Source organism: Hemicordylus capensis, chromosome 5 (assembly GCF_027244095.1).
Source record: "Hemicordylus capensis ecotype Gifberg chromosome 5, rHemCap1.1.pri, whole genome shotgun sequence".
NCBI lineage: Eukaryota > Metazoa > Chordata > Lepidosauria > Squamata > Cordylidae > Hemicordylus > Hemicordylus capensis.
The window spans coordinates 258,931,321-258,955,876 of NC_069661.1; the positions used below are offsets into that span (position 1 = coordinate 258,931,321).

Sequence of the window (24,556 nt, forward strand, 5' to 3'; positions counted from 1 at the left end):
ATGGGATCCCTTTCAAGCTGGGACAGCTTTTGACCTGGTTTAAAGAGGAGAGTCCTGCTCCATTAAGGTGATGCGAGCTGTAACTACATGCGCTTGTCAGCAACGCAGTCCTCTGCTCTAAAGAGCCAAGATCATTTTTCAGCCGGCCCTTTTTGATATCCAGCAAGCTTATGGAGCTCGACTGCACTGAAATTCCAAAACACCCCTTTTAATGGGTCAGTCCATCTATTTACAAATACAGGGAATCCCCCTCTGAATGGGCCCGGGTGGTCCAGCATCACGGACGGGCCTCCGCTCTTGCCAGCAGAAAGTCCAGGTAGGCGCCAGTGAGCAGATCCTCCTCCCGCACACCCAGATCCTCCATCAGCTGCCGGGCGACTTGCTCACCGTCCTGGGGGCTCTGCTGCTCCTGCAACACCACCTGTGAGGATGGAAAGGGAACGAGGGCTTTTCAAGAGAGAGGCCCAGCTAGGGGGAGCTGGCCTTTGACCCCTGCTCGGTATGGGGAGGGGGAAAGGGGGCAGCCAGACCTGAGGTGTCCCTAGCAACTCCTCAGCCTCGCTGGACAGAGCTGGGTGGTGGCCACACGGAGTGTGCAGTGACACGCCTCAAAAGCTGCTGGGAAGGCGGTTGGGGCAACGGAGCCCAGAGTGGCTCCCAGGGACTCGGCGCGGAAGGGAGACCCTGGCTGGAGTGGAGCAGCACTGCCGTGATCCAACGGCAAGCTGAGGCGGGCGATGCCCTACACAACCACCACCGCCACATTTATAGACCGCTTTTCAACTAAAGTTTCCAAAGCGGTTGATATATAAAGTTGGACGAGGCCTACACAACTTTAGCCCTCCATCTCTGGTTGGACTACAACTTCCATCATCCCCAGCCACAGTGGCCAATAGTCAGGGATGATGGGAGTTGTAGTCCAGCACCTGCAGGAGTTGTACAGCCTTGCCCTAAACCCTCTCCCTCCAATTTGGAGGGGGTTGGGGGGAATTGGCTGGTTCACATGTACGAACTAGCCCAGGACTGGAAGCAAATTCAGGAAAACCTCTGTGTCAAACCCGAGTTTGCTGGACTCCAGGCTGCCACCCACAGAGGTGCTGGTCCTGGAGAGGACTTCATGATGGAGTCTTGGCAGGGAGGAGCAGAGATGAGCAGGAGGAGGGGCTGACCCAGAGAGGCTTTCGCCTCCCTTTCCTGTACCAGAGAGACAAGGCAGTCCTGGAGAGCAGGAGTGCTTGGTCCTGATGAGCCAGAGGCGGGCTGGAGGAGGCCCAGCTGCCTCTCCTTCCCAGATTTCTGTTTGCTCCTCTCTCTCCCACCCCACCCTGCCTGCAGGCTGGCCATTCATCAGGGAAAGCTGCATGGTTAATTGCACAGCTCTACCTGACAAATGGCCAGCCTGCAGGCAGTGTGGAGCGGAAGAGAGCGGAGCAAGTGGAGCTCAGGGAAGGAGAGGCAGCTGGGCCTCCTTTGGCACTCCCCCGGCTCATGAGGACAAGCTGTTCCTGCTGGAGAGGACTTGCTCCCCAAGCCCACCGCTGGAAGCCAATTTCGCAAAATGGGAAGGAGTGTGGTTGCCCAGCTGCTTGTGCTCCAGCTTCCTCCTGGCCCTACAAAAGCAAGCAGGAATAGGCAGCCAGCACGCAGGACGGCCCATGCTTCTGCCCTCCAGAATCTGCACGAAATCACAGGCCGCCCTGCCAGGCCCCTTCTGCAAGCCATGTGCCCCCCTCAGATGCTCCCAGATCCAACTTGGCCTCACTTGTTTCACACAGTGAAACGGGACTTTGCTCCTTCTCCAGCTCAAATCATGCCCTAAATAGAATTCTTCCAAGCTTCACAACTGCACAAAGCTGCAAGGACCATATTCCACTAGGCTGTCCACAATGCATGCAGGCTGGTCAATAAAGCGACTTTATTCTGCACATATTGCATCTGCAAGTTCTCATCCAGCAGAACTGTTCTGGATTGTTAGGGGTTCAACTCAAGCCCCTTCTGTTCCAAATCTGTTTCCGGAAACAATTGTCACTGTGATGTATTCAATGAATTCTTTGAAGATAAAATCTCTCGCATTTGGGCTGATCTGGACTCCAATATTTCTGCAAGGCCTATTAGGGAGGTGTCCAGCCATCCCTCTTGCAGGATTAGATTGGATGCCACCTTGTTTGGAGGAGGCGGTGGTTAGACCCCTTCTTAAGAAGCCCACTCTGGATCCCCTGGTGATGGATAATTATAAGCCAGTCCCCAACCTCCCATGGTTGGGTACGTTGTTCGAGAGGGTGGTGGATGACCAGCTTCAAGTCATCTTGAAGGAAACTAACTATCTAGACGCATTTCAAACTAGCTTTAGGGTAGGCTCTGGGATTAAGATGGCCTTAGTTGGCCTGATAGATGACCTTTGCCAGGGAACTGACAGAGGGTGTGTGATTCTGTTGGTTCTTTTGGATCTCTCTGCAGCTTTTGATACCATCAACCATAGTATCCTTCTGGATTGCTTGAGGGATTTGGGGATAGGGAGCACTGTTTTAGAGTGGTTCCGCTCCTGTGTCTCGGGTAGATTTCAGATGGTGGCGCTTGGTGACATTTGATCTTCTAAACAGGAGATATTATATGAAGTCCCTCAGGACGCCATTCTGTCACTGATGCTTTTTAACACCTACACAAAACCGCTGGGTGAGGTCATCAGGGGATTTGATGCTAGGTGTTATCAATATGGTGATGTCACCCAAATCTATTTTTCTTTGTCATCAGTATCAGGAAATGACATTAGCCCCTTAAATGCCTGCCTTTAATGGGCTGGATGAGGGATAATAAACTGAAGCCAAATCCAAGCAAGACGGAGGTGCTCATTCTTAAGGGTCATAATCTATGAGATGGGATAGAACTTCCTGTTCTGGATGAGGTAACACCCCCCCTACACCACCACCCCACCACCGAAAGAACAGGTTCATAGCTTGGGAGTGTTCTTGGACCTGGGTCTCATCTTGGTGCCTCAGGTTGAGGCTGTGTCCAGGAGTACTTTTTACCAGCTGTAATTGATTCAACTCCACCTGTTGTTTGAGGAGAATGACCTGACAACAGGGGTACACCAGCTAGTAACCTCAAGGTTGGACTACTGCAATGCACCCTATGTAAGGCTACCTATGCACTTAGTTAAGAAACTTCAGTTAGTCCAAATGCAGCAGCCAGCTTGGTCTCTGGGGTATCCCGGAGAGACCACATTATGCCTGTTCTTAAACAGCTGCACAAGCTGCCAATATGTTTCCAGGCAAAGTAAAAGTGCTGGTTATTACCTTTAAAGTCCTGAATGGCTTAGGTCTGGGTTACCTGAGTGAACGCCTTTCTCTACAAGATCCCCACCACTCATTAAGATCTTCAGGAGGGGTCCGTCGTCAGCTGCCACCGGTTCATCTGGTGGCAACCTGGGATCAGGCCTTCTCAGTTGTCGTCCCTAGGTTGTGGATCATGCTCCCTTGGATATGAGAGTATTATCTTCCTTGGAGGCCTTTAGGAGAGCCTTAAAGACCCATCTTTTTAGCCAGGCTTTTAATGATATCTACTTTTAATTTTAATGAGTTTTAATTCTGGTCTAAATGTTTTAAATTTTAATTGTTTTATTTTGTGTTCTGATTTTAATGTAAACAGTCCTGAGCCATTTTAGGAAGAGTGGAATATAAATCAGACAGACAGACAGACAGGAATCATCCTGGGGAGAACCCCTAAGAGCATCTCCTGCCCCCGGCAGCTTCCCTTACCTCCAGTTCCATGAAGTCCCCCAACCCTTCCACATGATCCACATGGATGCGGGTCTGGCCCACCATATAGAGGCGGCGCTGCTTCTGGACCACGCCCCGCACCCCGAGGGCCTGGGACAGCACTGCCTGCCGAGAAGAGGGCAAGGAGGTTGCAACAGGTGGCACTCAGGCTGGTTCATTCTCATTCTCATTCTTTCTCTCTCTCACACACACACACACACACCCCAGGCTCCCACCCGGCATCCATCCCCATCAGCTCTGGCTAAGGGATCTCACACAGCCAAGCTGGGAAAGACCCCTCTCTGCAGCCACGGCTGCTAGCTGGAGCAGCAGGAAAACACTGGGCTAGACGGACCAACAGTCAGGCAAAGCCAGGAGCACACGTGCATAAGGTTTTATTTCCTTGTAGAACACCCCTCACAGAACTCAAGGCCACGTATGCACTGGAGGATTAAAGGGGAGGCAGTAGAGGCAACTGCCTATGGCGGCAAAATCCCCCCAGCGGCAAATCTTGGTGTTGTGTGTGTGTGGGGGAGCAACATTAAAAAGAGCAGGGGGGGGGGTTCAAGTTTTTAAACTTTAAAACCACCACCACAGTGCAGCACGGCAGCGGAGAGGGCGGCGATACCCCCCCCAAGCCAACCCCCCTACCTCCCAAATGACAGCTTTGCACACGCACAAAGACAGTTCTGTGCACACACAAGGCCCAAAATCGGGCAACAGCTCTCATTGGGGAGGTAGGCAGGCTTGGGTTGGGGGGGGGGGTATTGCCGCCCTCCGTCTCCACGCTGCAACAATTTCAAAGTTAAAAAAAAAGATCTGAACTTCCCCCTCGCCTTCCTCCCTTGCCACTGGGGGGGGGGGGCGAAGAGCTGAATCTGCCCCTGAGTGTATGTGGGGAGTCCCAGGGAGCCCCCCACCCAAGCACTGGCCTGACCCAGACCTGCGTAGCTGCAGCAAAGCGGCTGCATCCCAGGCCCTCAGACCAAGTCCCACATCAATCTATGCCAGCACCGTTATCCTGCCTCCTGAGTGTGGAATTTTGGGCTCCTGGGCACAGAGAACACCCAGGCGATTTGGAGTGACCTTGGGAGGCTGGAGGAAGAGCGGTTCCAATAGCAACCATGACTCCATCCCACCCAGGCAGACTCTTTGGCAGCGTCCAGGAGCTCTGGATCTCACAGAGTTTCCCCGCATCCTGGAGGAGAAGCCACAGTAGGCAACAGCTCTTACCACAAGCCCAGCAGGATCATCAGTGGGCGAGATGGCATACTGAGAGAGCTTGGGGCCTTCCAAGTTGGGACGGTCATAAAATATCAGCTGCCCACGGCCATCCTGTGAAAACAACATTCAACAACTGTCTGTCATGTACACTGGCCTACCCAACTTGCTCAACAGAATGGCTGGGTTGGGAGAACACTGAAGACTTGTTTATACTACAAACTTGAAAGGGCTCGTCATCCTCCCCACCCATGGAAAACCTGTGGCTGCAGCCTCAGAAAAGACTGCAATTCCCAGGGCTGCAGGGGAAACCTCCCAGATGTCATTTTTAGATCTCAAGTTGCTGCTGCTGCTTCCTTACTAATGGATGCAATATGAACCATCTCAGCTGGTGAGAATCAGCAATTGGCCAAAGCAATGCCTTGGTGACCTATCCAAATTAGTTCACATCAAATCCAAATAGGACCTAATCTATACCTGGTGTGAGATGTCAGAGTTGCAGAACCATTGGGCAGCAGTGACCACAGTGTGATCCAGTTCAGAATATATGCAAATGGAGAATTGTCAAGGAAGTCCAACACAGATGTGTTGGACTTCAGAAGAAGAAACCTCAAAAATGAGGGGACTGATAAAAAGGAAGATAAAAGGGAAACTCAGGAGGGCCAAATTATGGAAATAATTTAGAACCACAATAAAAGAAGTTCATAAGAACATAGGAACAGCCCTGCTGGATTAGGCCCAAGGCCCATCTTGTCCAGCATCTTGTTTCGCACAGTGGCCCACAAGATGCCGCTGGAAGCCACAGGCAGGAGTTGAGGGCAGGCCTTCTCTCCTGCTGTTACTCCCCTGCCACTGGTACTCAGAGGCATCCTGCCTTTGAGGCTGGAGGTGGCCCACAGCCCTCCGACTGGTAGCCATTGATAGACCTCTCCTCCATGAAGTTATCCAAACCCCTATTAAAGCCATCCAGGTTGTTGGCTGTCACCACGTCCTGTGGCAGAGAGTTCCACAAGTGGATCACGCGTTGTGTGAAAAAGTACTTCCGTTTGTTGGTCCTAGACCTCCTGGCAATCAATTTCATGGAGTGACCCCTGGTTCTAGTGTTGTGTGAGGGGGAAAAGAATTTCTCTCTCTCCACTTTCTCCACACCATGCATGATTTTATAGACCTCTATCATGTCTCCCCACAGTCATCTTTTTTCTAAACTAAAAAGCCCCAGGTGTTGTATCCTTGCCTCATAAGGAAGGTGCTCCAGGCCCCTGATCATCTTGGTTCCCCTCTTCTGCACCTTTTCCAGTTCTACAATGTCTGTTTTTAGATGTGGTGACCAGAATTGTACATAGTACTCCAAGTGTGGTCGCACCATAGTTTTGTATAAGGGCATGATAATATTAGCTATTTTATTTTCAGTCCCATTCCCAATGATCCTTAGCATGGAATTGGCCTTTTTCACAGCTGCCGCACATTGAGTCAACACTTTCAACGAGCTGTCCACCACCAACCCTAGATCCCTCTCCAGGGCAGTCACCAACAGCTCAGATCCCATCCGCATATACTTGAAGTTGGGGTTTTTCATCCCAATGTGCATCACCTTACAGGTTTAGTTGGCCCGTATACCAAGAAGGTGGAAATGTACCACCAAGGTCAGGAGGATGCCAGCATGGCTAACAAGTAGAATCAGGGAAGCTATAAAAGGGAAGAAGACTTCCTTCAGAAAATGGAAGTCCTGCTCAAATAAAGAGAACAGGAAAGAATGTAAACTCTGGCAAAAGAAATGCAAGGAGACAATAAGGGATGCAAAGAGAGAGTTTGAGGAGCAGATAGCTAGAAGTGTCAAGGGGAATAGCAAAAATTTCTTTAAATATATCAGAAGCAGAAAGCCTGACAAGAGGTGGTTGGACTCTTAGACGAGGAGGCTGTGAAAAGGATTATTAAGGAGGATGAGAAGATTGCAGAGAAGCTGAATGAGTTCTTCGCATCTGTTTTCACAGCGGAGGATACTGACCATACACCCGCTCCAGAACTGAGCATCTCAGGTTTAAGAGGTTGAAGAACTGGGCCAATCTGAGGTGATGAGGGAAGATGTTCTAAACTGTCTGGAAAAACTAAACATTAACAAATATCCAGGGCCAGGTGGCATCCACCCAAAAGTCCCAAAGGGACTCAAATGTGAATTTGCTAATCTCCTAGCTAGTGTTCTTTCTAATTTTTTCTCAGCTGTGCGTGGAATGAATTCTGTTATTGTGTAAGCCCTTGGGGGACAGGGTTCCATCTTATTTCTTTGTTATTTCTTTCTGTAAACTGCCCTGAGCCATTTTTGGAAGGGCGGTATAGAAATCGAATGAATGAATGAATGTTTGGGGCGGCAGTATAAAGGCTGTGTGTGCACACATGCATTCAGGGTGGGGCCTTCCTAATTCAACCTGAGCAGGATCTAAAATTAACTGAATGGACATCAGAAAACTTGTGAGCATGCGCACTCACACACGTTTAAGAGAGAATACTGTTGCAGGAAATCCTCTGGAACCTTTCCCTCCTGCTCCTAGCAAAAATATGTACATTGTCTCTACTATCAGGGTCTGTACCAGAGGACTGGAAAGTAGCCAATGTAACATCGATTTTCAAGAAGGGATCCAAGGGCTATCTGGGGGGGGAAACAGGCTAGTTAGCTTAATGTCTGTTGAAGTCAAATTGATGGAAAGCAACATTCTCAAGGATAACATTGTTAAGCATTTAGAAAATCAGGCCCTGATAAAGGAGACCTGGCATGGCTTCCGCAAATATAAATCTTGCCTCACAAACCTTTTGGCATTCTTTGAGAGTGTCAACAAGCATGTGGATAAAGGTGATCCAGTTGACATAGTATACCTGGACTATCAAAAAGCTTTTGACAAAGTTCCTCACCAAAGGCTCTTGAGTAAACCTAGCAGTCCTGGGATAAGGGGACAGGTTCGTGTGTGGATTGGTAACTGCTTGAAGGACAGGAAACAGATGGTAGGAATAAATTGACATTTTTCACAATGGAGGGAAGTAAGAAGTGGGGTCCCACAGCGATTGGTACTGTGCTCTTTAACTTGTTCATAAAGGGAGCCAGGACTTTGGCTTCTAGTAGTTTAGTCTAGGGAAAGTTTGTTTAGTCAGATTTCCAGTTAGACTTTCTGTTTTCTTTTGTGTGTGCTTGGTGATTGATTGATTGATTGATTGATTGATTGATTGATTAAGAGCCATCAAGTCAGTGTTGACTCTTAGCAACCACATAGATAGATTTTCTCCAGGATGATCCATCTTCGACTTGGCCTTGAAGGTCTCTCAGTGACGCATTCATTGCTGTCGCAATCCACCTTGCTGGTGGTCGTCCTCTTTTCTTCAACTTTCCCCAGCATTATAGATTTCTCAAGGGAGCTGGGTCTTCGCATAATGTGTCCGAAGTATGATAGTTTGAGCCTGGTCATTTGTGCCATGAGTGAAAATTTTGGATTGATTTGTTCTATGATCCATTGGTTCGTTTTCCTGGCTGTCCATGGTATCCTCAAAAGTCTTCTCCAGCCCCAAAGTTCAAAAGCGTCAATACTTTTTCTATCCTATTTCTTCAAAGTCCAGCTTTCGCATCCATAGAGTGTCACGGGAAAAACCATGGTCTGAACTATTCTAATCTTTGTAGGTATAGACACGTCACGGCATCTAAATATCCTTTCCAAGGCCTTCATTGCAGCCCTACCAAGTGCTAGTCTGCAGCGTATTTCTTGACTGCTGGATCCTTTACTGTTGATGGTCAATCCTAAAAGGCAGAAACTATCCACCAGTGTCTTCATTATCAATTCTGGGGCTGGTTACTGTACAACAACAATGTACCCATTGTCATTAGTTTAGTCTTCTTTACATTTAGTTGTAGTCTCATTTTTTCACTGTGCTCCTTGACTTTCATTACTAGGGCTTGCAGATCATCCGCATTCTCAGCTATCAGAGTGGTGTCATCAGCGTATTACAGGTTATTGATGTTTCTTCCTCGAACTTTAAAGCCTCGCTCATCTTCTTCCAATCCAGCTTCTCTCAGTATGGCCTGTTTGGCCTGGCCTTCCAGAGTTTGTAAACTGCCGTAAACTGTTTTAAATGTTTGCCCTGGTTTTCCAGGGTTTTTAGCTGTTTGAATGTTTAATTTGTTTTTTTCTGTTTTTGTAGCTTTAATTTTAATTGTTAACTGGTTTTAATTGTTTTTATTCTGTTATAAACCTCCCTGAGCCATTTTGGAAGGGCAGTATATAAATCGAATGAATGAATGAATAAATAATAAGTCTGGTGGGCCACTGTGTGAAGCAGGATGCTGGACTATTCTGGACTAGATAGGCCTTGGGCCTGATCTAGCAGGGCTTTTCTTATGTTCTTTATTCTGCTAGGCTAAACCAACTGTGCTGATTAAGCGGTTGTCGGAGTGCACATGCTGGGATGTCAGTGGCTGTCTGCCTAGTAACTCCTCTGGACTTGGGAAGATTGGAGCCCACTTGAGAAACAAAAAAACCGCCTTGGGGTTGTGTTTTTAACGAAAGGCGGTATAGAAATGCAAAACTAAAAAATAAAATAAATAAATTAAGGAGAAATTTTCCTCTTTGGTGGGGAGGGGGATGAAAAAGGAGGATCACTCTGGAACAAGGGACACAATGGAGACATCAAGATTTCCACTACAAAAAAGAGGAACAAGAATTGTATTCCAAGTTGCAGGCATGAGAGACTAATCATCACTGGGCCAGGGTGTGGTGGGGGGGGAGAGTTCCTAGGGGTCTCTTTCATTGGATTTATGTGGCATGGAGCAAGAATGTTCTGAAATGTGAAACATTTCCTAGGCAGAGGTTCTTGAGGTAGTGTGAAACTACACCGCAGGAGCGGCTTGTCCTAATGAGTGGAGGAAAAGGGGTGCCAAAGGATGCACAGCTGTCTTTCTCTCTCCTTGCTGGAGTTCTGTCCACTCCTGTGCCCCCCATCCCACCCTGCCCCAGCGTTAATGAGAGCTGTGCTGCCTGCAAGCTGGCCATTCGTCAAATGATGGCTAACAAATGGCCAGCCTGCAGGCAGCATGTGGAGCAGGAGAGAGAGGAGCAGATGATGCTCTGGGAAGCAGAGGCAGCCGGGCTTCCTTTGGCACACACACACACCACTCCTGCTTCTGCTCCTTAGGACGAGCTGCTCCTGCAACACTGCTATTAATCGGATGAGTACCACAATGGTTTCTCACAGTCACAGCACAATACAGTTGCAAGTCAGTTCAAAATAAGCTGCTCAGATTACGAATCAGGATCTTAACAAATATTTGAGACAGATTTAAAGATCAGGGATGCTCCTGAGAAGGGGAAAGAAACCAGCCTCTTGCAGCAAAAGGGGGTTTCTCCCGCAACTTGCCAGTTGCTCACTTACCCTGAAGTCCCGGAGTTTCAGTCGTCCACAGGGAACAGAGAAGAACGTGTCGGTCTGGGCAATGACACAGCCTGGCGATCCACTTGCCCGCTCAGCATTACGTAGGAGCTGTGCCAAGTCCCGCACCCGTGCCTTGATCTCCACGTTCGCTGGCATCTGGAAGGGGGAAAGAACCACAGTGACTGAGGAGAACAGCAGCAAGCGGATGCCATTTTCAGGCTCCAGGGAAACACTTTCCACACTGGCTTCTCTACCTGCACAACTGCCTCGAAACCCCCTATGCATTGTGCAGGATTCTCAGATGTAAACTGAAAACTGCTCTCTCAAAACATTTACTTTCAAAGCTCCTTAGAGCAGTCCTTTAAAATTATCGGGGAACTATCTGTTCATGCTCCCATCTTGGCTTTTTCCCAACAGCAAAATTGCCACGGATTGGGGCACTCTAGTCACTGAGCTGGGGCACCATCAGAGGGTCCCCAGTGAATTGCTCAGAGCCCCAAATCTCTCAGCAGTCCCCTCCCTCCTTCACAACCTCTTCCAGGGAGGAAATTCACAACACATAGGAAAGAGCTTTCCTGGTGGCTACTGCTACCACCCTCAGAGGTGCTGGATTATAATGTCAGCGACTCTAAAAAATGCACAAAATGATTCTTGGGGGGACATGATTGATGTGGGCCCAGGCCCTTTTCAGTACCTAGCAATGGCCCTACCAGGGAGCCTGGCCTCCACAGCTGGCACCAACCAGGAGCTAAGACCAAGTGGCGGCACAGCAGCCCCAAGAGCAATTCTGCACAACTGCAACCAACCCTAACCCACTCTTTTGGAGCCAATAAACATGGGAGACTTGACCAGCCTCCTCTTGTTTTGACCACATTCTTCCAACGTGCATGCCGATGCCTGGACCATTTGACATAGAACTGCCCCCATGGACAGCAGGGAGCCAAACAGTGGACACTGGCCACCACCCTTTAGCATATTTTTATTTAACATATTTAACATACGCCAGGAGTGTTAACCCCAAGCTGGGACACAGTTTGGAAACACCTGAAAGAGCTGCAGGAAAAGGCCTCCACAATACTCTGCAACACCTTGTCGGATGACCCTCAGAGGGCTGTGTTGGTCTGGGCCACATTTCAAAGCACACCCAGCAAGGGTCACAACTCTCAGCACTTTCTCGGGTCCTAGAGGCATCTAGCTGGCCACCACAAGGACAGGGGCACACCTTAGCCTAATCCAGCATAGTTTTTCTTACATCAGGACTGCCTATCACTCACCATAGCTAAGGATGAGCTTCCACATCCAGAGGCAGTCTACCACAATACTTGTTGCAGAGGCAGTTGTACAACAGGGGAAGACTGCTGTCCTTGCACTTCACTTTCCTAGAGGCTACATCTGGATGGCCAGGATACTAGACTACACAGCCTCAGCTTGGTTCAAACAGGGCTCTTCTCACATTACCTCTGTCCTTTCACACAAGTCTCGACGCAGCTGCTCTGTTGCAACTGTATAACCTAGTAACAGGACATGATTAAAAACCACCCCTTAAAAGTATCCGTCAATCCGGCTTCGTTCGCCCGTGCTCGTGTGAACCCACCGCTAGTTCTGATGCGTGGACTGGACGGAGCTGCTGGGCTTTGCCTGCGAAGGCAGGGCTGCCTGAAACAGAGAAAGGCCGGCCCGACTCTTGACCCGGGTCGCAGCACCCCCAGGATTCACACGTGTGCTCCACTCCAGGCCAGCGCGAGACTGGCCCACCCCCGAGCATACTTCGCCCTCTGAATGGCTGCCGCGCCAGGCCCGCCTCCCTATGCGCTAAGGGGGCATTCGATTGGTCCACTCCTCCCGCTCTGACGGAGCGGAGGGCCAATCAGGGCGCCCGCCGGAGGAGGACCCCGCTGGGATTGGTACAGAAGCGCCGCCAATAGGCAGCAGGGAGGCCGGAGAAAGTCCGCCCTTTCAACGCCGCTATTGGCTCCGCGCCTGAGGGAGACGCTGGTACCGCAGCCGCCGCTATGGAAGCGCCGGAGGGGGACGGGCCCGCCGGATACTTTTCTGTGCCCCCCAGCTCGCCCCGCGGCTCCCCGGCCGTGCCCGCCCCCACCCGCCGCCGCGCCTTCCTCTGGTGCCGCGAGTTTCTGGCCGGAGCCTGGCGCCGCCTGGCGGGCCCCGAAGAGCTCGGCATCGTCCCGGTCAGGTGAGCCCCGCCCACGCCCGCCGTAACGCTCCCTGTAGCCGCGCAGCCCAATGTTGCTGCCGCTGCCGCCTCTCCTGGCGCTACCGTGCAGTGCCGAATAGCCGCGCGCGCAAGGGCGCTTCCCTCCCTCCGCGGCTGGTGGTGGGACTCGCGTCCACTGGTCTCGCTAAGGTGACTCTGAAAGTGCCCGCGGGAGTGAGGAAAGGCCCTTATGGCCGCCGTGGCTAAATTTCAGAAGCAGGCTGTCTCTGGAAGCCGGTTGCTGGGGCCTCGGGAAGAGGGTGTGTGTGTGGGGGGGGCCCTAATGCAGCTGGTCGGCGGTTCTTCGCTCCTGCCAGCTGCTGAACCTTGCTGTGGACGCAAGATGGGTCGCTCGCTAGCCGGGATCCTAAGCCGGGGCAGGGTTCTCAAACTCGGGTCCCTACACGCCTTTGGCCATTGGAGCTGCGATGATGGGAAGTGTCGTCCGGCCACATCTGGGGGGGACCCACGCTTGAGCACCTGTGCCTGAAATAGCTGTGCAGTTAGGGACCCTCTGGGGAGTGGGTCCCTCAGAAGCTGGTGCTGCCAAGGAGATCCTCCACGCGCAGAGCTAGTCTGCCTTTGAATCTCAGGTGGGGGCAGGGCTGCTGCCGCCGCCTTGCTTTGCTTTGCTTGTGGGCCAGTCGGCGGTCTGTGGCTGCCCACTTCAGGACTAGATGGATCCACATATACCCTGTGCCCCCCCCCGCCCTGCCCCGGCAATACATTTGGGTCCCCTTTACTGTTTCCATGCAAGGGTAAGAACTAGAACAAGCCCCATTGCTTCACCCTGCCTGCCCCCTGCCTGCCTCTGCTGCTGTCTGTGGGTGTTTTGAGGATGCCAGAAGCCTCTGTGGCACCCTCTGGCACTCTGTGGCACGGAAGCAAAAGCTGCTGCGTTGCCCCTGGAACTGGGAGCCCTGAGTGCTGTGCTTCCCTGAGGCTGGCTGCCTCAGGGGGGCATTGCAGTCCCTGCAGTCCCCAGACAGGTCTACACTGTCCAAGCCGCTCTGGGCATTGGCCACATGGAGCCGGCCATGCCCTTAAGAACATCAGAAGAGCCCAGCTGGATCAGGCCCAAGAAAGCCCATCTCGTCCAGCGTCCTGTTTCACACCGTGGCCCACCAGATGCCTCTGGGCAGCCAACAGGCCACAAGTTGGAATTCCACAAGTTGACTGTGTGTTGTGTGAAAAAGTACAGTACATTTATACCTACCCTCTGTAGGTAGGTATAATTTTTGAAAATCAGTGTTACATTTGCTACTTTCCAGTCCTCTGGTACAGAGCCCGATTGCAGGGATAAGTTATATATTTTAGCAAGGAGGTTGGCAATTTCACATTTGAGTTCTTTGAGGACTCTTGGATGGTTGCCATCTGGCCCTGGTGATCTGTTAGTTTTTAGTTTTTGCAGACAGTTTAGAACATCATCTCTTGTCACTTCTCTCTGACTCAGTTCTTTAGCCTCCATCCCTAAAAAGCCTGGTTCAAGAACAGGTATATGCTCAGTATCCTCTGCCGTGAAGACGGACCCAAAGAACTCATTTAGCTTCTCTGCAACCTCCATATCCTCCTTAATAATCCCTTTCACTCCCTCATTGTCTAATGGCCCAACTGCCTCCCTGGGACAGGTTAAGTGTCACCATGAAGTATATAAGTCCTTCATGAAGAAGCTGTTGTGAAAACTATTGGAATCTGGACAGTTTTTTTTAAGGACTTATCAGTAAGGACTACTTCATGAATCATCTCCAAGAGCTTCAAATGAAATTGAAGATAGTCATACCTCTTCACATGTAGGAGGATGGACATTTTCAGCCTCTAGGAGACTAGATTCTTCTGTGATAAGCAATTGCTATTTCCTCTACATAGTAGATATTGTATAAGAATGTTTATATGGGTTTTAAGCATTTGGGTATATGAATAATAATTTATTATATTTGAAAAATACATCATTATATATTTAGTTTACTAGGCTTTGAGGTTTCATGTTTATATATATATCTATATATATCTTTTGCATTCACACGGTTTTTTGTTTGTTTTTGGTTCTTTATCACAAATGTGGCCCTTTTTTCATCTTTATTAGTGTAGCCCTGACATAGCTGCCTGCTGCTGCAATCCCGCCTCCCTTTTGCCCCAGCCCAGTAAGCTGGGGTTCCTTTCCAGCTCCCCGGCCTCCGCCCCCAGGGCTTGGATGGCCTCTGCATGTGCAGACACCACCCTGGCAAGACAAGCCGGCATTCCCTGCCAGCGGCCCTGGCCTCTGCCACCAGGGCTCTGATGGCTTCCACGCATAGGGGCAATTATCAGATCTCTTCTAAAGAAGCCTGCATTAGACTCCTCAGAGTTGAGCAACTATAAGCCTGTATCCAACCTCCCATGGCTGGGCAAGGTGATTGAGAGAGTCGTGGCCTCTCAGCTCCAGGTGGTCTTGGAGGAAACTGATTATCTAGACTCATTTCAAACTGGTTTTCGGGCTGGCTATGGGGTGGAGACTGCTTTGGTCGATCTGATGGATGATCTCCAATTGGGAATTGACAGAGGAAGTGTGACTCTGATGGTCCTTTTGGACCTCTCGGTGGCTTTCAATACTATCGACCATAGTATCCTTCTGGAATGTCAGTGTTGGGGGTGGGAGGCACTGTCTTACAGTGGTTCCGCTCCTACCTCTCAGACTGATTCCAGATGGTGTCGATTGGAGACTGTTGCTCTTTGAAATCTGAGTTTATGTATGGCGTCCCTCAGGGCTCCATACTGTCTCCAATTGGTGCATGGTGTTATCAGTATGCTGATGACAGCCAGATCTATTTCTCCCTGTCAGCATCATCAGGGGATGACATATCCTCCCTAAATGCCTACCTGGAAGCAGTAATGGGCTGGATGAGGAAGAATAAACCGAGACTGAATCCAGATAAGACGGAGGTACTTATTGTGCGGGGTCAGAACTCTAGAGACAATTTTGATCTGCCTATTTTAGATGGGGTCACACTTCCCCAAAAGGAATAGGTACGCAGTCTGGGAGTACTTCTGGATCCACACCTTTCCCTGGTATCTCCGAGTGAGGCGGTGCCCAGAGGGGCTTTCTATCAGCTTCAGCTGATACGCCAGCTGCATCCATTTCTGGAGATGAACAACCTCAAAACAGTGGTACATCTGCTGGTAACCTCCAGTCTTGACTTCTGCAATGCACTGTATGTGGGGCTGTCCTTGTTCATAGTCTGGAAACTGCAGTTGGTCCAGAATGCGGTGGCCAGGTTGATCTCTTGTGGAGAGACCACATTACTCCTTTGCTGATAGAATGCCACTGGCTGCCAATAGGTTTCCAGGCAAAATACAAAGTGCTAGTTGTTCTAACCTATAAAGCCCTAAACGGCTTGGGCCCTGGGTATTTAAGAGAACGTCTTCTTCATTGTGACCCCAACCGCCCATTGAGGTCTGGAGAGGTTCATCTCCAGTTGGCGCCAGCTTAGCTGGTGGCCACAGGAGGATGGCCCTTCTCCCTTCTCGGTTGCTGCCCCAAATTGTGGAATGCACTCCCTACTGAAATATGATCCTCCCCATCTCTGACAATCTTTAAAAAGCATTTGAAAACCCACCTCTTCACCCAGGCTTTCCCAGCTTTTAATTTTTAGCTTTCAATCTGTGTTTAATTTTTAGATTGCCTAAATTGTTTTAAGTTTTTGTATATGTTTTAAACTTGTGTTATGTTATTGTTAACCACCCAGAGACGAAAGTTTGGGGCAGTGTACAAATTTGACAGACAAACAAACAAAAGCAGTTTAACTTTAAAAAAAAACAACCAACAGTAATAATGAGAAGATGTTCACAATCTACACACAGAGAGAGCAGCAACAGATACTGGAGGGATGCTGTGCTAGGATTGACTAGCTGCCCTCGCCCCTCCAAACATAAAGAGAATTGCCACTTGGGAGGGTGACTCTGTGTCCTGGTAGCAGGGGAAGAGGAGCTAATGTTGGCCTTTCATTGCCCTCTGAGGAAGGTGCAGCTTTTCTAGCCTTTGCTGTCGGACTAGCTGTTTGGGATAACAATCCTTTTTAGCCTAGCTTATGAGATCACCCAGCTCTGTGTGTGTGTGTGTCTCCGTCGTCTCCCCTCCCCACCCCACCCCCGCCCACCAACTTTGCAATGCTTGGACCAATATGAACCAAACTGTGTTCAGTTGTAGGGATACCTCAAAGACATAGTTTGTAATGATGTCATCCACCCCACCCAAGATGGTGGACACATGAACGTTTGAGGTGCAAGTGGGCTAACTTATGAACTGCCTAACCGATTTGGACCAAATTTAGTCCAGTTGTAAGGATAGTGGAAGGAAAGTAGGCAGATTACTTCTTACCAAAACTAATTGCCGACCATTGTGTAAGGTCCAATCCCTTTGTTTCCCCATCCATACCCAGCTGTTATTTGCTCTTTGGGGGGAAACCTAGAGAGGAGAGGCTGTGGTTTAGTGGCAGAGCCCCTGCTTGGCATGCAGAAGTTCAGTCCCTGGCAGCGTCTCCAGGTGAGCCTGGGAAAGGCCCCCTTCTGAAACCCAGGAGGGCCACTGCTGCCAGTCACTGTGGGCAGGACTGAGCAACATGGGCCAAGGTTCTGACTTGGCAGAAGGCAGCTTCGCGTGAAATACAAGATACGTTTTTCTCACTTCCCCCTTCCACCAGTACTAACTGCCTGGTTTTTCAAGTCTCACAGGCCTTCCAAATTCACATGGCAGTACTGCCTGGTCTCCTCCAGAGGTGGGTGCTTCCCTTTTGCAGGTGACTGTATTCAGGAGCTTCTGGATAAGTGGCTTTCCCCCAGAACTCTGGAGTCTTCTGCTCCCAGCCCTGCCTTCTGACCCGCTGCTCCTGGCTTCTGCTTTCTCCGCAGCGGAGGGCTTAGCAACCTCCTGTACAGGTGCACGCTGCCTGATCACATTGAAGCCACAGAGGATGAGCCACGCCAGGTCCTGCTACGTGTCTACGGGGCCATCCTTCAGGTGAGTCTCTGGTTTGGGCACCGTAGGGACCCCCCTCCCTTTGTGTGAACAGGAGCTAGGGGCTGGCAATGCTTGTGTGAAACCTTGGGCTTTAAAAGCAGGGTTGATAAAAATCACTGTTTGCCCTGACTGTTGGGGCATCTTGTCGGTGGTGTCTGGATCTCATCATCCCAGCCCTTCTCTCACCCACAGGGAGTCGACTCACTGGTCCTTGAGAGCGTCATGTTTGCCATCCTGGCCGAGCGGCAGCTGGGGCCACGGCTCTATGGCATCTTCCCGCAGGGGCGCTTGGAAGAATACATCCCGGTAGAGTGCTGAGCACCCTCTCTCCTGCTGTGGCCCATAGCCCTGGGTGCCAGCATCGTGCTGCTGGTGGTGGTGGTGGTAACAGGAGGCTGCCTGGCAGCACAGATCCCTGTCCTCTGGGGTCGTCACACGCTGGCAGTGAGAGTCCTTTGAACCAGCAACTGTGGTGTGAGAGAGGGAGACTCCCTCTGCACCCCACACCTGACGTGTGTGTGTCCTCCCCACTCACCCCCCAGAGCCGCCGCCTGCTCACGGAAGACCTGCCGGACCCCAGCATATCGGGGGAGATTGCCATGAAGATGGCTCGCTTCCATGGCATGGTGATGCCCTTCAACAAAGAGCCCAAGTGGATGTTTGGGACAATGGAGAGGTGAGCTTGTGTGTGCCTTCGGAAGCTTCCTGCTGGACGGCTGCGGTTGTGCACTCTGCAAGGGGTTGCCCTTGGCGATTGTTGGCGGCCAGCAGCAGCTGGAGCTGTGGGCAGTGGGACTGGGAGCACCTTGTGGCCACACTCTCCCTCCTTGGGCCACCATTCAAGGGGCGGGCTTGGATGCTCTGAGGGGCAGAGGCAGGAAGGCTGCACATTTCCCCCACCCTGAGTGTCCCACTGCAGTCTGCTGAGAATGCCCTGGAGGCTCTTCCATGGTTGCCCAAAGTTCAGAGGAGATGGCCAAATAGGGCAGAGGCTCAGCAGGCTGCCTGGTGAAGAAAAAGGACCTGTGCCTTGGAACAGTGGGGGTGGGGAGAGCCCGAGAGGAGAGGGGGCTTCTAGGCTGCTGAGCAGGGGTGGGGCCTCGTAGTCCTGGGCAGCGGTTGGGGAGAGCGTGTGAGTGAGAGGGCCTCCTTCCTCGGCAGGTACTTGAAGCAGATCTCCGAGCTCACCTTCCCCCAGGAGGATCAGCTGCAGAAGCTCAACAAGCTCAAGGCCTACGACTTAGAGGCAGAGATGCGAAGCCTCCGGTGAGTGGAGAGCAATAGGCCATGGTGGGGACCCTGAACACTCCCCAGCCGGCTTCGACTCTCGCTGAGGATCTGTCCAGCCGCTCCAAGCATGGCCACTGGTGTATCCCACTGGGCTCTCCTGGCAGTGGTCCCCTGGGATGGTCAAGCAGGTGGTAGCAGAGAGGTCAGTCCCAGGAGCCAGAGCACTGAAGGGCTGCAGTTCCGCAGCAAAGCACACAGTGTGCCTAATGCAGAAGGTCCCGGGTCCAGTGCTGGCCCTCTCTCCAGGCAGCAGGGTGGGAAAGGCTTCCTCCTGAGGCCTCGAAGAGCCGCTGCTCATCACAGGAGAGAATGCGGACGGAGAGAGCGAGTGGGATGAGGCGGCTTCACAGGTTTGCCCTCCGAATGTGGAGATTGCCTTTTGGACTCTCATGTCTGGGAGATGTCGATAGCCTTGGTTTCTGTGTGTGTTATCTGATCCTTTAAAAAACCAAAAAACAACCACCACCATCGTGTGGCAATGAGTTCCAAAGGCTGGCTTGTGTTTTGTTTGAAGAAATCATCTCTCCTGTTTGTCCTGCCCCTTATCCTTTCTTCCCAATTTGCCCTGGTGAGTGGAGGGGGGCTGCTGTGGGAAGCAGCCTCACCACCTCCTTCAGCCCTCTCTCTCTTTCCTGCAACTGTAGGGCTCTGCTGGAGGCCACTCCGTCTCCTGTGGTTTTCTGCCACAACGATGTGCAAGAAGGTGAGAACGTGGAAGAAGGGAGAAAGGAAAGGGGGGTGATTCCCCAACACCCACCCACACAGCCCATCTCCTTCCCCAGGCCCTTGCTGGTGGCTTGCGAGGCTTCTCCGTCTGCAGAGAGGCTCTGGGAAGTGCTGGGATAACTCCCATGTGCAGGGCTGTGATTTGGACGGGGTCCAGAGTGTGGCGGTGGCAGGGCGCCTTCCCCCCTCCGCCTTTAACCTGCTTCCTGCCAAAGAAAGTGCCCCCAAGTGCCACCGTAGCAAGCAGCACTTCCAGGGGCCAGCTGCTGTTCCGGAGGGTGGCTTTCAGCAGAAGTGAGGGCTGAAATGCCCCAAGCGCCTGGGCTAAGGCCCTGGTCCAAATGGTGGCCCTTTGTGGCTGCTGCTCCCCAGTGAACCTGAGCCTGCAGGCGCTGCTTCATGTTGGTCGTCTTCTGGCAGGGAATATCCTGCTGCTGGCTGGGCGCACGGGCCCCTCCAACCGCCTCATGCTGATTGACTTTGAGTACAGCAGCTACAACTATAGGTGAGCCGGGGGCGGGGGGGCAGGGTTGGCGCTTTGGAGCAAGAGCGGGGGGCAGGCTTGGCATGGTGGCCCTCTCCTGGGGAGAGCCTGAGTGGGAAGAGGTGGCTCCTGCTTCCGGCACAGCCTCTTGCCACCCAGCTGCTGCCAGTTCGTGATCGTCGGCGGAGGGGGGAGGGCTCACCCAGGGCAGAGCGGGAAGCCGCAGCTGTGGGACACGGTCTCCGTTGGCCTTGCTCCGGCGTGTTCATTTCTCTGCCTTGACTCTCTCCCTCAGGGGCTTTGACATCGCAAATCACTTCTGCGAGTGGGTGTACAACTATGCCCACGACCAGTGGCCTTTCTACAAGTCGAGCCCAGAAAACTACCCTAGCCAGCCCCAGCAGGTGAGTGCCCCGGCCTCACTGCAAGAGGGGCCAGGACTGGGAAGAGCCTTTCTCAGCTCCAGCTGCCAGGGCGTCTCTCTCTGGGGTGGGGGGTGGCCGCTGCAGCGCCCCTTTGGCACACTGGTCAGTTGGCCAGTCGGAGCTCTGTCAGCTGTCTGCCTATGGCTCTCTGACTGGCATCAGATTGGGTCGGATTCTTCCGTCTCTCTCAAAGGCGGGCCTCTCCTGCTCTCCGGGGTGGGTCATTTTAATTTCATTTTCAGCAGATTAGCCGCCATCTGGGCCCCTGTTGGGTGTTCCAAAAGCAGCAGAGCGTCTCCTGCATAACTTCTCTACATGTGCATATGTAAATAATAGATTCAAACTGCTTGAAAGACAACAGAATTGAGTCACGTTCTGTGTAATGAGCATGAACCCCTCTCTGAATGGTTCCTCCATCTCTTTTGCTGACTGCCCTGGGGGTGAGAATGGGGGGGGTGAGGTGGGCCGGGGGGCCTGCCTGCCACTCGCTGGTCTCTGAGGTGGCTGTGCCTGCTGGTGGCACAAGACAGACCTCCTGCTCCTCCTCTCTCCAAGGGAGAAGCAGCTGGGTGTGAGCTCTTCTCGGGGCCCGGCCCAGCGGCTGCCCTTACTGGACCTGTGCCTGCTCTTCCCACAGCTGCATTTCATCCGGTGCTACCTGGCAGAGGCAGCTGGGAAGGAGGCACCCCCCTCACCTGGAGAGCAGGAGCGCATCGAGGCAGAGATGCTCCTTGAGATCAGCCGGTCAGTGACTGAGCGGCGGAAGGGTTGGGAATGTCCGGGGGCTCTGCAGCCCTTGGAGGCACTTCTGCCCATCTGGCCGCCTGTGGGGCCAAGCGTGGCTGCCTTCCCCCACTGGGAAGGGAAGGGCCCGGGCCCCTCCAGGGTGGATGGAGAGGGCAGAGCAGGGAGGCCCACCCACTGATCCCGCTCCTCCCCCTTGCTCTAGGTTCGTGCTGGCCTCCCACTTCTTCTGGGGCCTGTGGTCCATCTTGCAGGCCAAGATCTCCACCATTGAGTTTGGCTACCTGGTGAGTAGCTTGGAGGGTCGGCAGGCAGAAGGCTCCCGGCCTCTCACGCCTCTCCTTCCATCCATGGCAGGCGTTGGGAGAAGTGCTGCTGATGGCCGCCTCTGGAGGGTTGGGCCCGGGAGCTGCTCCAGTGGATGTGTGGGAGACACTCCACAGGAAAACGGCATCAGGGGTGGGGTGCTGCCCTTCATCCCCGTGTGCCCCAGTCCCAAGGGACCCCCCCCCCCGGCACTTCTTTTAACACACACACGGAACCCTTCCTGCTCCCAGTTCTAAGCCTGGCTGTCAGTGATGGGTTGAGCACAAAGTGGCCCTGAGGGATGGAGCACTGCATCATGGTTCGCGTGATGTGCCCGGGGGAGGGGTGCTGGTGGAGAGGGAGCTGCCTGACGGGTGCCGTGTTTTTCCCTTCCCCGCCCCAGGAGTACGCGCAGTGCCGCTTTGAAGCCTATTTCCAGCAGAAGGCGCTGTGTGCCTGACCCCGTCCACCCTGCCTTCAGCTGGCCTTGGCCTGGCCTGGCTCGCGTGCAGGGTATCCGTTTGACGTGGACCTCAAGGGATGTTGCCCGTGGACCAAATTCTCCCCATAGGCAGAAGGGCTGGCCGGCCAGTCCCCTTGCCGCCACTGCCGCTGCCACACACACTGTGCTTCTGGTGGGACTTGTTCATGCCAGCTGCTGAGCTGGGAGGGGCCGCGCCGGCTGGCGGCCTGTGGAACGGCTCAGGCTGGGCTTCCGCAGGGAAAGGCTTCTGGCCTCTGCCTGGGAGGGGCCCTTGGGGGAGGGGGACCAACAGATCTCCGCACTTGGAGCAGGAAGGGGATGGCTGAGCCCTACGGGCCACCCCTGCTTCCCTCTTGGCTTTCCGTGGCCGCTGCCACAGCTGGGCTCCTCCTCGGCTCTGCCCCAGATGTAGACGATGCGTGCGCAAGCTCAGTTCCACCCCGCCCCGGCTCATCCTGTCAGGATATTTCTGTCCCTCCACCCCACCCCTTTCCTCTCTGCACCACAGAAATGATTCCTCACCCAGCCATGACAGGCTTGGTTCTCTCGGGGCTCGTCCCACCCTTGGGTGGGGGGGGGGGTTTGCTGTGTGCAGCTGGCCCAGGGGCTGTGGCAGAGCTGCTCAGTCACTGGCGAGAGGAGCCCCCCCGCCCCTGCCCCACCCACTGCCTCGGGACCTCTTGCTTGTCGGCCCGGCAGCCCTGGTGTGCAGCCTCTGCCCACGGATGCAGGGTCAGAGGTCAGAGCAGACGGGGCTGGCAGTGGCTCCTGTGAGCAGCAGGGAGAAGCGGGGGGGTGGGGGCAGGTCTGGAGTTTGCAGGAGCCCAAGAGGAGGGCGGGAGCTCTCCTGAGCCCCAGTGGAGGAGGCTTGCACCCTGCGAGCGTGGCCTGCCAGGGTGGGAGGGGGTGGGATGGCAGGTGGGTCTGCCTGCTCGGGACTGTGGTCCCAAGAGAGGAGCACAGGCCACAGTCGCCCTCTCTCCTGGCGTACTTGGGGTTTGTACCCTTCCTTGGGAAAGGGCTTGGCTTGTGGTGCCTATTTGCAGGGCGGGGGGAGAGGGACCCTTGGCCCTTGTTGGCGCTCTCATTGTTCTTTGCCTGCATGTCCAGCGCAGGGCTTGGTACTGCAGGGGCTGTGCCCTGCCCGCCCGCCGGCCGCCTTCTCTTGGGGTGCATCTTGCCCTCCGCCATTGCTCCGGAACCATGGAATGTCATCTCTGCCTCTGCCAATAAATGCCTGGCCCTTGGGGGCCCCAGCACTTCTCTCTCTGGACTGCTTGGTCCTTTCCTTGCCAGGGAGGGGCCTTTGTGGGGGTGCCAGCTCCTGTCCTTGGTGATTGGGTGGCACAAAACCCAGCTGCATGGAGAAGACTCTGTTCTGTTCTGTTTTTTCTTGGCAAGTTTTCAGTTTGGAAGTGTGTGATGAAAGCCCTGAGGTGTGTGGATGTGGGGAGGGAAATTGAACAGGACTTTCAGTGGTCAGGGGCGGGGTGGGGCGGCTGTGATGGCCTGTGTAGCTCCTTCCCCCTCCTAGGCACCGAATCAACGCAAGTTGAGCACTTTGACTGTGACTCTTTTATGTGGCCAAAATGCAACTGCAAAAGATGTCCCGTTGGTCTCTGAGGAGTACACTGCAGCTTGCAGATGGCCTTGTTTGTCTCCCGGTAGCCCCCACCTCACCTGCCATCTTGCAGAACGGCAGCAAGCTTTATCTCTAGAGGGCTCCTTGTCTTCAAATGCCGACACACCCAGAAAAACAGAGAGGAAGGCGCGCGAGAGAACAGGTGGAGGGGGGAGGCTTTCTTTGTCTCTTACAGTTGCACGGGGGCCATGTTTCACTCCTGGCAGGCAAGCCGCTCTGTGGGTACAAGGCGGGCATTCACCTGGTTCAGCAAGAAGGCAAATGCAGCAGGCCGTGACTTTGGGCAACCAACTTGCCCGGCTCTGGCCTTGAGCAGCAGGGCCACCCTTTGCCCGTCACCTGCACTGGCCTGGATGAAGGTTGACCGGGCGGGCACAGACTGGCTCCACTAATATGCCCGCCGGGGAGGAGGTTGTCGGAAAGCACAGCCCAGGCAGGCCGTGGGGTGGGCAGCGGGTGGTGCCCACCAGTGGTCTAGCTCCAGGCTTGCAGGTGAGGGGGCAAGAGCGGTGCCTGAAGGGCGGAGAGGCTAGACTCTTGGGACACCCCCTTGGAGGAGAGGAACCCTGGAGCTGCGTGGAAGGGGGGAGGGGGCCCGGAGGGGCGCTGCTGCTGGAAAGCCGGGAGCCCTCCCCCGGCAGGTGTCCCGACTGAGGCAGCGCGAGGGAGCTGGGCTGCAGGCGGAGCTTGCCTTCCTGGCTGGGGGTGCCTTCCTCGGGCTGCTGCTGCTGCTGCTGCTGGAGGCTCCGTCCTTTGTCGGTGCAGGGAGCGTGAGCACCCGAGCCCAGCTGGGGGCCTGTGCGCAGCAACGCCGTTCTCTTGCGGGTGTCCAACCCGGCTGCCCCAGCCAGTCTCTCGAGGTGGA

General features: G+C 53.4%; 2 protein-coding genes across 5 annotated transcripts; one reads left to right on the forward strand and one right to left on the reverse strand.

Moving 5' to 3' along the window:
• Nucleotides 1–187: 187 nt before the first annotated feature.
• Nucleotides 188–12,348, reverse strand: LOC128327725 (adenylate cyclase CyaB-like). 3 transcript variants are annotated; one of them, XM_053256877.1, is made up of 6 exons: nucleotides 11,977–12,114; nucleotides 11,657–11,893; nucleotides 10,383–10,538; nucleotides 4,989–5,090; nucleotides 3,756–3,881; nucleotides 188–421 (listed from the first exon to the last, which is right to left on the reverse strand). In XM_053256877.1, exons 2-6 carry the CDS (start codon nucleotides 11,657–11,659, stop codon nucleotides 278–280), a joined length of 531 nt encoding a protein of 176 aa, XP_053112852.1. In that variant the 5' UTR covers nucleotides 11,660–11,893; nucleotides 11,977–12,114; the 3' UTR covers nucleotides 188–277. The 3 variants fall into 3 exon arrangements, with proteins under 3 accessions (XP_053112852.1, XP_053112849.1, XP_053112850.1); XM_053256874.1 differs by lacking the exon at nucleotides 11,657–11,893 and having other exon boundaries at nucleotides 11,977–12,348; XM_053256875.1 differs by lacking the exons at nucleotides 3,756–3,881; nucleotides 11,657–11,893 and having other exon boundaries at nucleotides 11,977–12,348.
• Nucleotides 12,313–23,308, forward strand: CHKB (choline kinase beta). 2 transcript variants are annotated; one of them, XM_053256872.1, is made up of 11 exons: nucleotides 12,313–12,576; nucleotides 17,482–17,590; nucleotides 17,783–17,896; nucleotides 18,133–18,266; nucleotides 18,752–18,856; nucleotides 19,525–19,583; nucleotides 20,027–20,111; nucleotides 20,386–20,494; nucleotides 21,153–21,259; nucleotides 21,465–21,546; nucleotides 21,969–23,308. In XM_053256872.1, exons 1-11 carry the CDS (start codon nucleotides 12,395–12,397, stop codon nucleotides 22,023–22,025), a joined length of 1,143 nt encoding a protein of 380 aa, XP_053112847.1. In that variant the 5' UTR covers nucleotides 12,313–12,394; the 3' UTR covers nucleotides 22,026–23,308. The 2 variants fall into 2 exon arrangements, with proteins under 2 accessions (XP_053112847.1, XP_053112848.1); XM_053256873.1 differs by lacking the exon at nucleotides 12,313–12,576 and adding an exon at nucleotides 12,695–12,747.
• Nucleotides 23,309–24,556: the final 1,248 nt, after the last annotated feature.